This window comes from Pan troglodytes, chromosome 23 (genome assembly GCF_028858775.2).
Source record: "Pan troglodytes isolate AG18354 chromosome 23, NHGRI_mPanTro3-v2.0_pri, whole genome shotgun sequence".
In the NCBI taxonomy this organism is placed as follows: Eukaryota; Metazoa; Chordata; class Mammalia; order Primates; family Hominidae; genus Pan; species Pan troglodytes.
Window position 1 is genome coordinate 38,349,511 of NC_086016.1, and position 15,565 is coordinate 38,365,075.

The window sequence follows — 15,565 nt, forward strand, 5'->3', positions numbered from 1 at the left end:
CCACCGCCTTTCTGCAAGATCCGACCTCGCCACACCTGACAAAACTCCCAGGACACCTGACATTGGCTCAGTCGTGCTGGCGCAGGTGTAGGCACCAAATGTCTTGTTTTGTAGCTAGGGCCACAAATCTCTGTCTATAAACATGCCTCGTCTCTCCACCTGGACCGCCAGGGCATCCAGTAACAGGATAATGTCAAAACCTCCTGGCATTCTGGCACCTTCTGTCACCTACCTCCACGGCCTAATCCAAGGCACTACATGCTGTCATGCCCCACCCGTGCCCATGGCAGACAGCACTAATCCATCTCAGAATTCCTGCATCGAGTCTCAAATCCTTGCCAGCACAGGGCTCCAGGCAGCCACTACTGATCGATCGGAGATGACACTCAAAGTAAAACTAATCTGCAATGCTTAGTCCAGTAGTTCTTAACTGGGAATAATCTTGCCCCCCACGGAAACTTGATGGCAATGTCTGAGAATATTTTTGGTTGTCACAACTGGAGAGGGAAGGTGTGGCTGGCACCAAGTGAATAGAGGCCAGGATGCTGCTAAAAATCCTACAGTGCTCAGGAAGATCCCCCACCCCCAACAGAGAATCATCCAGCCTCAAATATCACTAGTACCAAGAGTGAGAATCCCTGGCTTAGTCTGACAATAGGTGAGTGACATATAATTTATCCTCCAAACTGGGATGCTTCTGAAAGTGAAAGAGAGTGCTATTAATAATAACTGTGGAACAACAGGCATAAATCAGGACTGTACAGGCAAACCAGTACACTGAACAGATAAAGGCAGATGGAGGTCCCCAGGAAGGGTCAAAGAGCTCCTCTCCTACAAGTCCACAGACAGAGCCACCAACTGCCCTGTTTGGCAGAATAAATGCTAGTATGTCATAAGGCACAGCCAGCTCAGGAAGGAAATCTTTGTCTCGTTCTTGTTTAAAGAAAAAGCACAAAAGGAACTTTCCAGCTGTGCCTTTTAAGATGTAAGTGGCAGAGAACAAATCTGTTTCCCCCAAAGCCAGGTGGGCAGCATGCACTAAGACTTCACTCCAAAAGACAGGAGCAGATTTTAACAGCCTGCAGACCCCGAGGCTCCACGGGTGACACATGACCCAGGGCAAGAACCAAAGGTTCCTCTGGATATTTTTCTTTTACTAGTGAACCAGCTTGTCATAACATGGACAACTTCTGTTACTAACTTCCTCCCTGCTCCAAGAGCAAGAAATCTATTAGTATTTGCTTTGCAGGTCAGCTATATACAAAAAGAAGGAACTTTCTTTTCTTTTCTTTTTTTTTAATTGAGACCAAGTCTCGCTCTGTTGCCCAGGCTGGAGTCCAATGACACGATCTCAGCTCACTGCAACCTCTGCTGCCCGGGTTCAAGCAATTCTCATGCCTCAGCCTCCTGAGTAGTTGGGACTACAGGCGTGCGCCACAATGCCTGGCTAATTTTTTTGTTTTTTTAGTAGAGACAGGGTTTCGCCATGTTGACCAGGCTGGTCTCGAACTCCTGACCTCAGGTGATCCACCTGCGTCGGCCTCCCAAAGTGCTGGGATTACAGGTGTGAGCCACCACACCCAGCCGAAGAAGAAGGAAAATAGCCTAGAGACGTCCTTCGTCAGTCAATGTGGGAGCTCAACAGCTGCAGCAAGTCCAATGCTAGCAGAAGGCAAAGTGAAAACCTCTCAGACTAAGGGTTAGAAAACACATGGACCCAATTCCTGCACGGACTGCTTTAAAGGAGGCATCAACAATACAAGTTTCCCGTGCTCACAAATGTATTTCCTATCCCTGGTCTCCAAAAGATGAAATCGCCCACCTGGCTGGGTGCGGTGGCTCACGCCTATAATCCCAGCACTTTGGGAGGCCGAGGCGGGTGGATCATGAGGTTAGGAGTTCAAGACCAGCCTGACCAACATGGTGAAACCCCGTCTCTACTAAAAATACAAAAAAAATTAGCCAGGCGTGGTAGCATGCACCTGTAATCCTAGCTACTCAGGAGGCTGAGGCAGGAGAATTGCTTGAACCCAGGAGGCGGAGGCTGCGGTGAGCCGAGATCGTGCCACTGCACTCCAGCCTGGGTGACAGAGTGAGACTCCATCTCAAAAAAAAAAAAAAAAAAAAACAGAAATCGCCCACCTACCTGCCCTCATAATTTGCAAATCTGATCAAACCACTTGATTCAGAATCTTGACAAATCATGAAGAGACCCTGAATTGCACAGATGTACGAGGGCAGCCCCTAAGTTCCTATGAAGGCCATGCGGTATGGCCAAGAAAAAGGAAAGCTCTGGTTCTCTGCATCCTTTTTTTTGTCCCCCAAATACTTTCAATGTATGGAGCTTTCAGGCCACCACCAAATTTTTGTTGTTGTTGAACAAATAAAAATTGAATGAATCTCTTGGAGAAGGAGTCCCACATGTTAACTGAAGACAGTCTGAAGTCCAGATCTGAAGACTGTCTCCTGCCTCATCAGTATACATTACTCAGTCTTAATGTCTTGCCTAAAAGGAAAAATGCCCAGTTGCTAGATAACCATCCCAATCCAGGATCCAAGTGTGAGAACAGGCGCTTACTCAGTAGCTCAGATCTCAAGATGACTCCGGAGTACACTTTTTGCACTAGGCCAATTAAGAGAGCTGGGAGCAAACTGACTCATAACCTCTAGAGACAAAGAATCAGACTTTTCTGGAATCCCACAGAATGTTTTTCCACCAGGCTGTTCTAGTTAGCATTTTGAAACAGACATTCTACTTTAGAACTGAAGGGCTGACTTCCTCAAGATATTTTGATAGACGTGAACATAAGCCAAAGACTCGGCCAAACTTGAGCATCCTACATAATGCATCAAGCTCAACAGTAAAATGCCTCCTTCACAGAACAGCGTGGGTGGTGGAGGACAGGCTGCAAGCTGCCACTGTAAACCACTAAACCAGGGACAAAGTGGTTAACCCAACAAGATGCATTACCACCACTGTCTAGATAGACTGCAAAGTTTAAAGAAAAAAGGATCCATATGTAATGGGACATAACAAACCACTATCCATACAAGATAGGAGAATACGGCCCTGCCTGAAAATTGCGTTTGAGTCAGGATTACATATGCCAGGTACTTGGCTAAGCTCTGAGAATATAAAGGCAACATGGGCCCTGTCTTTGTCTAGGAGAGAAAAAGAAACGTGTAAACACTGCAGTCAAATAAAGCACTACCAGGGCTCTGATGCAAATCTAGCCCAGATATTCTCCTTGGAGGCCCTAATGCTTCCGTCATGTTTTTTAAAAAAGAATAGGGATTTGCCAGGCATTGCAGGCAGATGGAGCAGGTAGGGTGTTTTGAAGCAGAAAGAGCTATTAGGGAAATGTAAGGAGTTCCACATAGCTAGGAAGGTGGGAAGGTAGGCAAGGGGCCAATTTTGAAGGGCACTGTACACTAACACAGAGTCACAGTGTTATTAGGCTAGTGCAAATGTAATCGCGGTCTTTGCCATTACTTTTAATGGCAAAGACCGCGATTACTTTTGCAGCAACCTAATAGCTCTGGGGGAATGAGGAGCATTTCTATGATTTGTCAAGATTTCAAATCAAGTGATTTGATCACATTTACATCCCAGAAAGATGACCAGCTGGTGGAAGCACAGGGTAGGGGGCTCTATTAAGAGTAAAGTTGGCCGGGCACGGTGGCTCACGCCTGTAATCCCAGCACTTTGGGAGGCCGAGGTGGGTGGATCACCTGAGGTCAGGAGTTCGAGACCAGCCGGGCCAACATGGCAAAACCCCGTCTCTACTAAAAATACAAAAATTAGCCGTGCATGGTGGCACGAGCCTGTAATCCCAGCTACTAGGGGGGCTGAGGCAAGAGAATCGCTTGAGCCTGGGAAGCGGAGGTTGCAGTGAGCCAAGATCATGCCACTGCACACTCCAGCCTGGGTGACAGAACGAGATTCCGTCTCAAAAAAAAAAAAACAAAGAAAGAAAGAGAGTGGTAGAGACTGTCCGATGCTGGGGAGAGGTGAGGTAGGAACTCCTGAGAGCCGTGGACTTAGCAACACACAGGTCATACATAGGTGACCTCTGTTGGCCAGTCTGGAGAATGGGTGGGGACAGACAGCCAGGGCGAGGAGAGTGACCAGGAGGTGGGGATGGAGGCAGTGAGCACAGACACTTCCTCCACAAAGCTTCACTGCAATGGAACAGAAGGGGCACAGAAGCCAGAGTGACAGGGGGGCAGAAGCCACCCGAGGCTCTGCATCTGTTTGTGTAGAGACGGGAAGAACTCGAACGTGTTTCTAGACTGTGGGGAAGGAGCAAGAAAGGAAGAGGGAAAAACACAAAGGCAAGGGAAGAACAGGAAGAAGAAGGGGCCTAAAAGAAAGCAGAGGGGACAGGCACAAGAGCTCTTGAAAAGTATGAGAAATTGAGAGAAAAATTAGGAAATGTATATTTTAAAGCTTCTAGAACATTCTATCAACATATAACCATGTCCTCTGGATAGCCATTGGCCCTGGCTTTCATACAGAGGTCTACAGACCTCCATGATGCACTGCCCATCACCAGCCACTAGATCAATGTGGCACCAAATGTGACTTAGCACCTGCAAAGGTGTCGATGAGGCCCCAGGTGAAGATTCAGCCCCAGGTGGGCACACACTACGTCACCCACCTTGCATCATACTCCTGTAGGCGGTGTCTGTGATGGCATAGATGTGAGGGGGCATCTCGTGCCTCTTCTTGCCCTTGTACATTTCCACAATCTCTTCAGAGTAGATGGGCAGGTTCTTGTAAGGATTGATGACCACACAGAACAGGCCTGAATAGGTCTAAAGAAAAGAGCGGCAGATAGGAACAGGTTAGGAAGTTTGACTCTCAGTAGTGTACAAACTTTGCAGCAAAATATCTGCGGCTTCAAAGGACCCCTGAGTCAGCCTGTTGTGAAGGCACTCCCTGATGGCCCTTGCTCCCAGTGGCCCAGCTCCCGCAGCCCTGCTGCAGGTGTGGAGCCCCGGTATCCTCCTTCTGCCCTGTAAGTGAAGATCCTCCCTCTCCACTGCAGGAGTGCTCCAGCCTCGTAGGTCAGTGAGTGTGCGTATCCACCAGGCAAGGTCCGCGGCCAAGCAGACAGCAGAAGTCCAGTTACAAAACTCAGATCCGAGGACAATGAGAGATGTCTTTGTCATCGTGAGAGAGGCACAAACAGAAAAGGGCTCAGCTGCAGCGCAGCAAACTGCAGAAACACAAATCATTCCACACTGAAGGACGCTGAGAGATAGTGAAGCTTACACCTTTCTAGCACTGGAAAAACGCACTGTGTCCTAAACCAATTAGATCTTTTGTGGGACAGTGGGTCCCTGACAGACACCTCTTTCTCTGGAATCTTCTAGAGACATTCACATGCAAATCCCTCAAACACTTTAAGACTATTTCACGTCCCCCGTGAGCTTTCTCCAAGACTTCCTCTCTGGAGGGGAACCCAATTAATCAACATCCTTAATGTGAGGTACCTAAAATATACCCAATACTCCAAGTGTGACTTGATCAAATTCAAATAAGACCCCCAGAGTCAGATGTCCTGAGTTCAAATCTCAGCAAGGGTAAGGTTCTTAACCTCTCTCCCCCTCCATTTCTCGATGTGAAAAACGGGGACAGGCAGAGCTCTAGACCTCATTGGGTGGTTATGAGGATTAAATGAAGCACATAGCACAGCACGCAGCATAGCCTTGGAGAGTAGCTCCGGGTAGGCGAGGAGAACCATTTCCAACAGCAACAGTTTACACACATCTGTCCTTCCTCATCTTCAGGTAAATACACCTTACCTTGTGACTACCTCCATGTCTTCAGGGAAATATACTTTACCTTGTGACTACTAATTCTTTTTCTAATAAGTTTCCTGTTACTTTTTCTCCCAAGATCCCTTTCCCCTACCAAAAAAAAAAAAAAAAAGATTCCTAAAAGCTGCACAAGACTCCCAAGACCACCCAGGGTGGCAGATGTTCAGATGGGGAACGCAACCCTCTTTAAGCAACTGGAGTGACCCAAGTACCCTCTTCCTAAGAAAATGGGCCTGAGGGGCCTGGTGAAGTGAGGCCGGGGCTCCACGCACCACATCACCTACGGCCCTGCCCCTGTGAAGTGATGATGGAAGGTCACAAGGCACTGGGCAGAGCTGGGAGCAGACTCGGGTCTCCAATGCCAACCTCCTTGGTCACGGAGGCCGGTTCTCCGAGCTCCTTCCAACCTTTTGTTTTCTCCATCACAAGTGGCCTGCACCTTCATCGTTCATGAAGCAGCCACCATCTGAGGGACTGCATGCACTACAGAGTCAACCCAGCCCCCTCCACCTGTGCCCTCTCCAGTCGCTCCAAAACTGGGGATGGATCTTGTGGCTGAACCCAAAGACGGGTCCACACAGGAACCAGTCATGAAGAGAAGGCTCTTCTCAGGCACTGGCCAAAGGCTATGGCACAGGGAATTTCCAAGCAGCAATTAGACTAAAGGCAGAACCCAGAGGGCCCCAACAACCACACAATGGTATGCATTCAAAACAGCTGAGGCCACGCACAGGGGCTCACACTGGAATTCCAGCACTTGGGGAGGCCAGGGTGAGAGGATCGCTTGAGGCTAGGAGTTCGAGACCAGCCTGGGCAAAAAAGCAAGTTTCCATCACTACAAAAAATTAAAAAATTAAAATAAAAATTAGCTGCGTGTGGTGGCATGCACCTGTAGTCCCAGCTACTCAAGAGGCTGAGATAGGAGGATCACTTGAGGCCAGGAGTTCGAGGTTGCACTAAGCCATGATGGCAACACTGTGCTCCAGCCTGGGTGATAGAGGGAGACCCTGCTCTTAAAAAAAAAAAAAAAAAAAAAAAAAGAGCAGCTGAGCTTAGAAATGGACAAGCGTGTTTGGCTGCTTGGAAAAGGAGATGCAGGGCCCTTGATTTCCTTTCTTCCTGGGATAATTAGTCACTTGTTTTCCCTCCAACTACTCTTTTCACAAGAGACCAGGAAAGCTCTTAAGAAGTGTAAACACGGTATTGGCAACCTGCAGGCCCAGGCATTTCAGGAGGAAGAGACACAGGAGCCTGTTCTGGTTTTTCCTCTGCGTGAATGTTGAGTGGGGACAAGAGAGAAGGCCAGGGAGCAGCAAGGTCACCCCAGGAGCTCAGAAACAATCAAGCTTTGTTCCTGGACTTTGAGAAAACCCACACTCTAGGAAATCCAGCCCAGGAAAACCAAGGACACGTGGTCGCACACTAAGGGAGTGCCATGGAGCCAGATGTTTGGAAACAGCTGGTGCTGACAGCAGAAGGGGACCACGGGTCATTAGGACAAGTCTTTCTGACAGCTGGGTGGGCAGATGGTCCTATGGAGTGGTCTACGGGAGCTCAAAGTTCTCTGGGCTAATCCCGTCAAAGCAGTGATGACGGAGCTAAGCCCTGCGGAATGAGCACTGAGGCTCAGGTGGGAGGAAGGAGATTCACTGGATGCTCGTGGAGGCAAGACATCGAGCAAGCGGCTTTGCTCCCACGCGGCGCGGCCACAACACGGCGCTGCTCCATTCACAGGCCACAGAGGCTCTTTGTGCCCATCCGCCCCCATCCCAGGGCCTCACCCCCTGAAGAAAAAGACAGAGCAGCTGTGGCTCAGAATTAGCCACGCCGCCCACAATGCTGGGCAAACAGGCTGCATGAAGGCTCCTGAGGTCATGATTTGGAAGCTTGATGGAGAGATAGACCATGAATGAGGCAGCACCTCCCCGCCCAGGCGGCCCCGCCCAGGCGCGCTGACATGCTAATAACTCTGCACCTGCTGGGGTCTCCACTAGAATGACTGCAGAGGCCATCAATGGGCCTCTTAGTGATGATGCTTAGAAGAAGGCTGGTGAGAGGCAGGAGGAACTGCACACCAGAGGTGACAGCAAGGAAGCAAAAATGAGAGTTAATGCCTCCAGCCAAAGAGTTCTAGAGAAAAGATGTGGGCACTACCCACCACACCCACCCACAGTAAAACCTCCGCGTGTGGCTTGCAATGGAAAGACGCAGCCACTAACACTGAGTGTATCTGAATAATGACTGTTCCCTTTCGTGGGAGGGAGAGGCCCTGTGCAAGCTCAGGCAGGCTCAGGTGCTCCACTTGTTTCAATTTATATCCAGCAGATCCCAAAAGAGACTCAAGTTAAAAAGGCACCAATAAAGAGCCAAGCAGAGAAACAGGAGTTACTTTCACTTGTAACACACATCAGCAGCCTGAGTCCAGGCCCCCAGGCCTTGCCCCGAGCCAGGTGCTGGCTGGGTACTTTAGAAAGTTCCCATGGATGCCGGGTGTGGTAGCTCACGCCTGTAATCCCAGCACTTTGGGAGGCCAAGGCGGGAGGATCACAAGGTCAGGAGATCGAGGCCATCCTGGCTAACACGGTGAAACCCCGTCTCCACTAAAAATACAAAAAATTAGCCGGGTGTGGTAGTGGGTGCCTGTAGTCCCAGCTACTCGGGAGGCTGAGGCAGGAGAATGGCGTGAACCCGGGAGGCAGAGGTTGCAGTGAGCCGAGATCATGCCACTGCACTCCAGCCTGGGCGACAGGGCAAGACTCCGTCTCAAAAAAAAAAAAAAAAAAGTTCCCATGGAATCCTCGCAGATGAGGAAGTGAGACTCCACATAGCCATGTCTCACGGCCAGTAAGGGGCAGAGCTGGGATTTGAACCAGGTCCTCGAGGCTCCAACTATAGCACTTAAGGGCTCTGCTTTACTGAGCAGAGGCCATCTCAGCTTAGTGGCACAGCAGAGTGGGTGTGACATAAGCTATAAAGCCTGCCAAGAGGAGCGCCTCCCAATCCCAGACAATGAGGCTGCAGCTCCCATGTCACCCCCACAGACACACTGTGCTTCCTTAAAGCACAGTCTGCCATTCATTTATTTGCAAGTCACTAATTCTGAATTTCAGTGGTTAATACTCCTTAGGGACAGGGGCCTTTAATTTGGTCCACATGATAATCTTATCAAGTAACAGATGAGACACAATAGGTCTGAAAATCAGGAACCCAAGTTCCAGCCTCAGCCTGGCCAACACCTGGCTGTGTGACCCTGCTTAAGTTCCTTGCTATCTCTGGGCCTCAATTCTTCCCACCTGCCATGTTAGAAGGCTGGGCTGGGGCCGGGTGCGGTGGCTCATGCCTGTAATCCCAGCACTTTGGGAGGACGAGGTGGGCGGATCATGAGGTCAGGAGTTCGAGACCAGCCTGGCCAATATGGGGCAACCCCGTCTTTACTAAAAATACAAACATTAGCCGGGCATGCTGGTGGGCACCTGTAGTCGCAGCTACTCAGGAGGCTGAGGCAGGAGAATTGCTTGAACCCGGGAGGCAGAGGTTGCAATGAGCCAAGATGGCACCACACCACTGCACTCCAACCTGGGCAACAAAGTGAGACTCCGTCTCAAAAAAAAAAAAAAGAAAAGAAGGCTGGGTTGTAAAGGAGACTGTTCCACATATCTACTTGTTGACAGGTCTTTGATGAGCCAGGTTCATCCCCAAAGGGTGGGCATCGATGGCAGAAAACAAAGACCTCATTGTCACAGACCGATTTAGCAATCAACAAGGAAATGCAGTCCTAGTCAGGAGTTCCGGGCAAATACAATGGCCCATGGCTCCCACTGAAGGCTTTAGCACATTGCAGGGCACTCAGAAGCATGAGTCTACCTCGTAGAAATGTGCTTAAGTCTGTCTGAAGTCATACAGAAAATTAAACAGCTGACCCTTTGAGAGCTGCTGTCTCTGTAACAGAATGAGCCTGCCACCACCTGCTTTTATTACATATGTGATCATGAGCAAAATCCCTCAGTCTGAAATTGGTCTTCCCATCTGTAAAGTGGGAAGGCCATAATAATCTTTTTTCTTTTTTTTATTTGAGACAGGGTCTCACTCTGTCGCCCAGGCTGGAGTGCAGTGGTGCAATCTCAGCTGACTGCACCCTTGACCCCCCGGGGCTCAAATGATCCTCCCACCTCAGCCTCCAACAAGGAGCTGGGACTACAGGCACGCCACACTATGCCCAGCTATTTTTTTTATTTTTTGTAGAGGTGGGGTTTCACCATGTTGCCCAGATTGGCCTCAAACTCCTGAGCTCAAGCTATCCTCTCCTCTTGGCCTCCCAAGGTCCTGGGATTGCAGGCATGCACCACCATGCCCGGCCTATAATAACCTCTTCATGGCTTTTTTCCACTAGGTCAAAAACATTTTGAGGACTGTTTTATTCAGCCCAAAGTTCAAGGTGGCTAGAGAAGCATAAAGAAATAAAGAGCTATTTTAGGAATAATAACAAGCAGATATTTCTTTCCCACTGGGGACAAAACCAGAAGGAAATATCTTTGAGTTGAACAGAGGAATTTGGGGTTGATATTGGACAGGACTTTGTGACCCCAGAGCCCGTTGCCTCCGGGATGCATAAATGCTCATCTCCCTGTCTCCTAATTTGGTGATGGGCTGTGTTTCTGCATTTTCTTTCTTGCCAGAAGAAAGAAAATGACGCCCCTGATCTGCTCCATGTGCTGGCCCTTTGCACATGCTGCTCTCTGGACTCTCAGTACACTTCCCCTTGGTCAAGCCTGGCAACGGACCAGCACTAAAGTGCTGGACAGAGTCCCAGAGCAAGTCTTACTCTTGGTAGCTCACCTCTGCTCAAAGCACACTCCCTAGGGAAGTAACCCACACCAACAAGCATCCGTAAAGAACAAGATGGGCCGGGCACAGTGGCTCACGCCTGTAATCCAAGCACTTTGGGAGGCCCAAGCAGGAGAATCACTTGCACTCAGGAGTTCGAGACCAGCCCTAGGCAACATAATGAGACCCTGTCTCTAATAAAAATATTAAAAATTAGCCAGGCGTGGTGGCACAGGCCTGTAGTCCCAGCCACCAGAGAGGCTAAGGTGGGAGGACCGCTTAAGCCTAAGAGTTTGAGGCCGCAGTGAGCTGTGATCATGCCACTGCACTCCTGTCTGGGCAACAGAGCTACTTTGGGAGGCTGAGGTGGGCGGATCATGAGGTCAGGAGTTCAAGACCAGACTGGCCAATTAAAAAAGACTCTGTCTCAAAAAAAAAAAAAAAAAAAAAAACAGTAAGATGGCAGAGATACCAAAAATGGGCTTGGGGCAAATGGTGAAGGGAGAGGAGATCCAGTGATGCAAGAGGAACAAAGCAGGAAACCAGGAACTGGCACTCCCTACTTTAGAAGGAATCTACTGCATTTTTAAAGTGCAAAAGGCTTATTGGAAAGAAATCAAAAGAGATAAAGGTATTTTTTTAAATATCTTTTAAAATACTTTATTATTTTAATAATAAAATAAAATATTTTATTTTAAAAGATATTTTTAAAAATATTTTAAATAATTAAGATATTTTATTAAAAAATTTTTAAAGATATTTAAAAAATAAAATGTTAAAAAAGAAGATTTTTTAAAGATATTATTAAAAATAATTAAAATTTAAAAAAAGAGGCCAGGTGCGGTGGCTTGCGCCTGTAATGCCAGCACTTTGGGAGACCGAGGCAGGTGGATCACCTGAGGTCAGGCATTCAAGACCAGCCTCGCCAACATGGTGAAACCCCATCTCTACTAAAAATACAAAAATTAGCCAGGCATTATGGAGGTGCCTATAATCCCAGCTACTCAGGAGGCTCAGGAAGGAAAATCGCTTGAACCCAGGAGACAGAGGTTACAGTGAGCCAAGATCACACCATTGCACTCCAGCGTGGGCAACAGAGCAAGACTCCGTCTCAAAAAAAAAAAAATTAAATTAAATTAAATTAAAAAAGAAGGAATCTACAACATTGACCTGAACCTTCATATTTCCACCAAAACTTGAGAACAAAGGCCAGTGGGTGGGCATCCCTCAGACAGGGCCATATTCTTCTCCCTACGTATGTTCTAAAACAGGCTTCCTGTTTTGTTTTTGGCTGCAAAGGGAAAAGAATAATGCTATAAGAACATCCCACTAGGATGTTCAGATGTCAAAGTTCAAGGATGTCACCCCAGCACTCCTTCAAGCCCCCTTCTCAACCAGAGAGCCAGGGCCCAGGCACGTGAGGGTGATGGGAAGACCCGGCCCGCCCCCACCTCGGAGCCCTCAGACCCACCCTGCGGGGTGCCACGGCAGCCACTTACGTAGATGAGCCCTGAGTAGTAACGCTCCTTGAGGTTGTGCAGCACCGAGGCTTCGTTGAGGCACGTGAGCTCTGCCATGTCCTCCACCTTGGAGAACTTGGGCGGGTTCATCTTCTGGATGTCATCCTTGTTCACCTTCACCTTCTTCCCATTCTCCACCAGCTCCACGATGGCCTCTTCGCCCACCTCCTCCTTGAGGCTGGCTGGCTCAAAGCCACTTTTGTCGGAAGGCACCCATACCAGCTTCTTGGCAGCCCAGTCGGCCTGGGCCAGCGGGTTGTTGATGAAGTTTTTATCCACATAGAGATACTTATCGGCAGCTTGCTGTGCCATGGTGACTTATAGCCAGGACCTAAGAGGGGAGGAGAAAGACAACACATTACATACAACCACGTCAGCCACACAACATCACTCATGCTCACACCTCTTCTCTTTGCAGACTGTATAGGATTAAGACACAGTAAAACTCTATATAACCAGGCTGCACAACTTTCTTGCTCCACACTTTTGGGATAAAGATGTGCATCACTGAAAAAACAAGTTGGGCCCAGGACAGTGGCTCATGCCTGTAATCCCAGCACTTTGGGAGGCCAAGGTAGGCATATTACCTGAGGTCAGGAGTTCAAGACCAGCCTGGCCAACCTGGTGAAAACCCATCTCTACTAAAAATACAAAAATTAACCAGGCATGGTGGTGCACACCTGTCATCCTAGCTACTCGGGAGGCTGAGGCAGGAGAATCGCTTGAACCCAGGAGGCGGAGGTTGCAGTAAGCCAGCTCACACCACTGCACTCCAGCCTGGGCAACAGAAAAACAAGGTGATAGCAGGGATTTTGTTAGCAACTAATGGTAAGGTGTATCGCCCTAGGGTCAATCCACAATCAAGAAAACTATTGTGCCAAATGAACATAACAAGAGTCTCAAAGACAGATGCAATTCAAGTCGCTATGCTACAGATACAAAGGTAGCAAAGTAGCCACACAGTTTGGGAGGATTTCCAACAAAAACAGGTTTCTAATCAGCCAAAAAACACAACTGACTACAACCCCACATAGTGGAAGTTTCCAGTTTAAAAAACTTGTTATTAGTTCATGAAGTCAACTAAGACAAGAGAAGAAAATAAAACATCAATACATGTTGCCACCAGATTTTAATTCCATCTTGGTAATACGGCCCAAAAAAAGCACAGAGAAAAGATGCCAGGTTCCAAGAAACATGGAGAATGCTAAGAGTGCTTCCCTTTGGGGACACTAAGGTCAAAAGTGACCCTCACAATTCATGAGCCAAGAGAACTTAAGTTCATGTGTGTTTGCTTTTTTCAAAACTCATTTGCAAGATGAAGATATAAAATAGGCTGGGGACACTGGCTCAGGCCTGTAATCCTAGCACTTTGGGAGGCCGAGGCAGGCGGATCACCTGAGGTTGGGAGTTTGAGACCAGCCCGACCAACATGGAGAAACCCCGTCTCTACTAAAAATACAAAATTAGCAGGGCGTGGTGGCGCATGCCTGTAATCCTAGCTGCTCAGGAGGCTGAGGCAGGAGAATCACTTGAACCCAGGAGGCGGGGGTTGTGGTGAGCCGAGATTGTGCCATGGCACTCCAGCCTGGGCAACAAGAGCAAAACTCTGTCTCAAAAAAAAGACATAAAATAACAATGCCTTATATATCTGTATGGTTTTATAGTTTATGAAATGCTTTCACACATATTTCGCTATCTCGAAAGGTCTTTGTCGTAACAACTCTGTAAACCAGGTAAGGTATATATTATTACCACCAATTTACAGATGAGGAAACAAGCTCCCTGGATGTAAGGGGCTTCTCCATAGTCATCCAGTCCTGTGGCCTTTCCATGACTAACACCATCGTTATTCCCGCTCAGAGGCGCAGGCTGGGATCACCTGAGGTGACTACCCTAGTGTAAAACAGACTCAGCTTGTGGTCACCAGAGGAGGCAGCCCAGAAGCTCACTGCCCAGCTCCTGCTGGGAAATCAAGGAAGATCAGGAAGGTTTTTTTTCCCTCTATGAGATCAAGCCCCCTCCCCTCAGGCCCCTGCAATCCAGGAAGTCCCCAGATCCAAACACGGAACACCATGGGCTTTTGTGCTTCCAGATTCCAAGAGGGACTTGGATCTCAAGGAGGCTGGGGGCATGGGAGGGAAAGAACAAAGGGAAAAATCTAGGCTGACCAGAACTTTTCATCTGGGCTCATTAGTGGTTTTCAGTCAAAGCCAAGGGGCTCCCCTGGACTCACTCCAGAAGGGGCGGTTTTCCAGGAAAAAACCTTTTTGCTGGCTCCCTTTCGCCAGGAGGGACACAAGTCCCAGGAACAGAGCTTGGCAGCGTCACCAGCTTCCCCGGCCGGTGGCTCTGTTGACATTTCCCAACACAGGCAAACCCCACAGACCCTTGTGGGGGCCAGGGGGCACATCCACTCTGCAAGGACCACCCTGAGAGCAGGCCGGGCTCAGAATGAGTCAGAGCAAACAAGACAGGAACGGTGGCTGTGAACTGCCTGGCCGCCCCTCGTCTTTGCTGCGGGTCTGAGGTCTAGGGTCTATACCAGGAGCAGCCCCCAGGGCACCACCAGCTTATTTTCAGCTGTCTGCACTTCACCCTGGCCAGTCCATTCAAGCAAATCCAAGGTTTCTCCCTGCCAGGTAAATCCTAGTTGTTCTTTCTCCCTACCATGTGTCTAACCACTAACTAGTCAACAGGCACCCCTAGCGTCCCAGCACCCAGGCTCCCCAAAGTCTCCCCATCACGCCCCTGCCCTGCTCAAGACCTTGCAGCAATCACAGAACACAGGTCTCAGGCTGCGGGTTCTCAGCCTTTTCACAGACCTCAAACCCACAAAGGATAACTCCATGAATAGCAGAGAGACTCACTTGAACCCCATGCCCCCAAACCCTAAGTGTGCTGCTGACCCCGCCAATGAAGGCATCTGAGGACATCGGTGCCCCTCACGAGACTCCTACCGAGAGCAGAAGGGGCAGGGGATGGTTACTAAGTACCTCCCAGCACCACGCTCAGTTTATTCACCACCTCACCTAACTGGCAACCATCCTGGGAAAGAGCTGTCTCATCATCCCCAATTCATAAACTAGGAAACAGACTCAGAAAGGGCAAGTCACTTGCCCAGAGTTGCCCAGCCCAGGCATGGAGTGGGACGCTAACCCAGGGACGCCTGGCTCCTGTGCCTGGCCTCCTCCCAGAACAATTGTGCCTGGTGTCCCTCAGAAGCCAGGCCGGCACTGGAGCTGGGCCCTAACTGTCCCCACGAGCTGAGTGTGATGTGGGGAGTGGAGAGGAATGCATTCCAGGGCGTTCAACAAATATTTGCCGGATGTTATCAGGTAGGCAGGAAGGCTGAGTGAGCCTTCCCAGTGTGGACCACATGGCCCGTCAAAAAGCAG

General features: G+C 49.1%; 1 protein-coding gene across 1 annotated transcript in view; it reads right to left on the bottom strand.

Moving 5' to 3' along the window:
• Window positions 1-15,565, bottom strand: part of MYH9 (myosin heavy chain 9) — a 105,405-nt gene that overhangs the window by 54,078 nt on the left and 35,762 nt on the right. The window contains exons 2-3 of the mRNA XM_016939084.4: window positions 12,150-12,501; window positions 4,662-4,818 (exon numbers count right to left, since the gene is read on the bottom strand). Coding sequence (XP_016794573.1) covers window positions 4,662-4,818; window positions 12,150-12,482 — 490 coding nt within the window. The 5' untranslated portion in view covers window positions 12,483-12,501. The remainder of the gene's footprint in view (window positions 1-4,661; window positions 4,819-12,149; window positions 12,502-15,565) is intronic.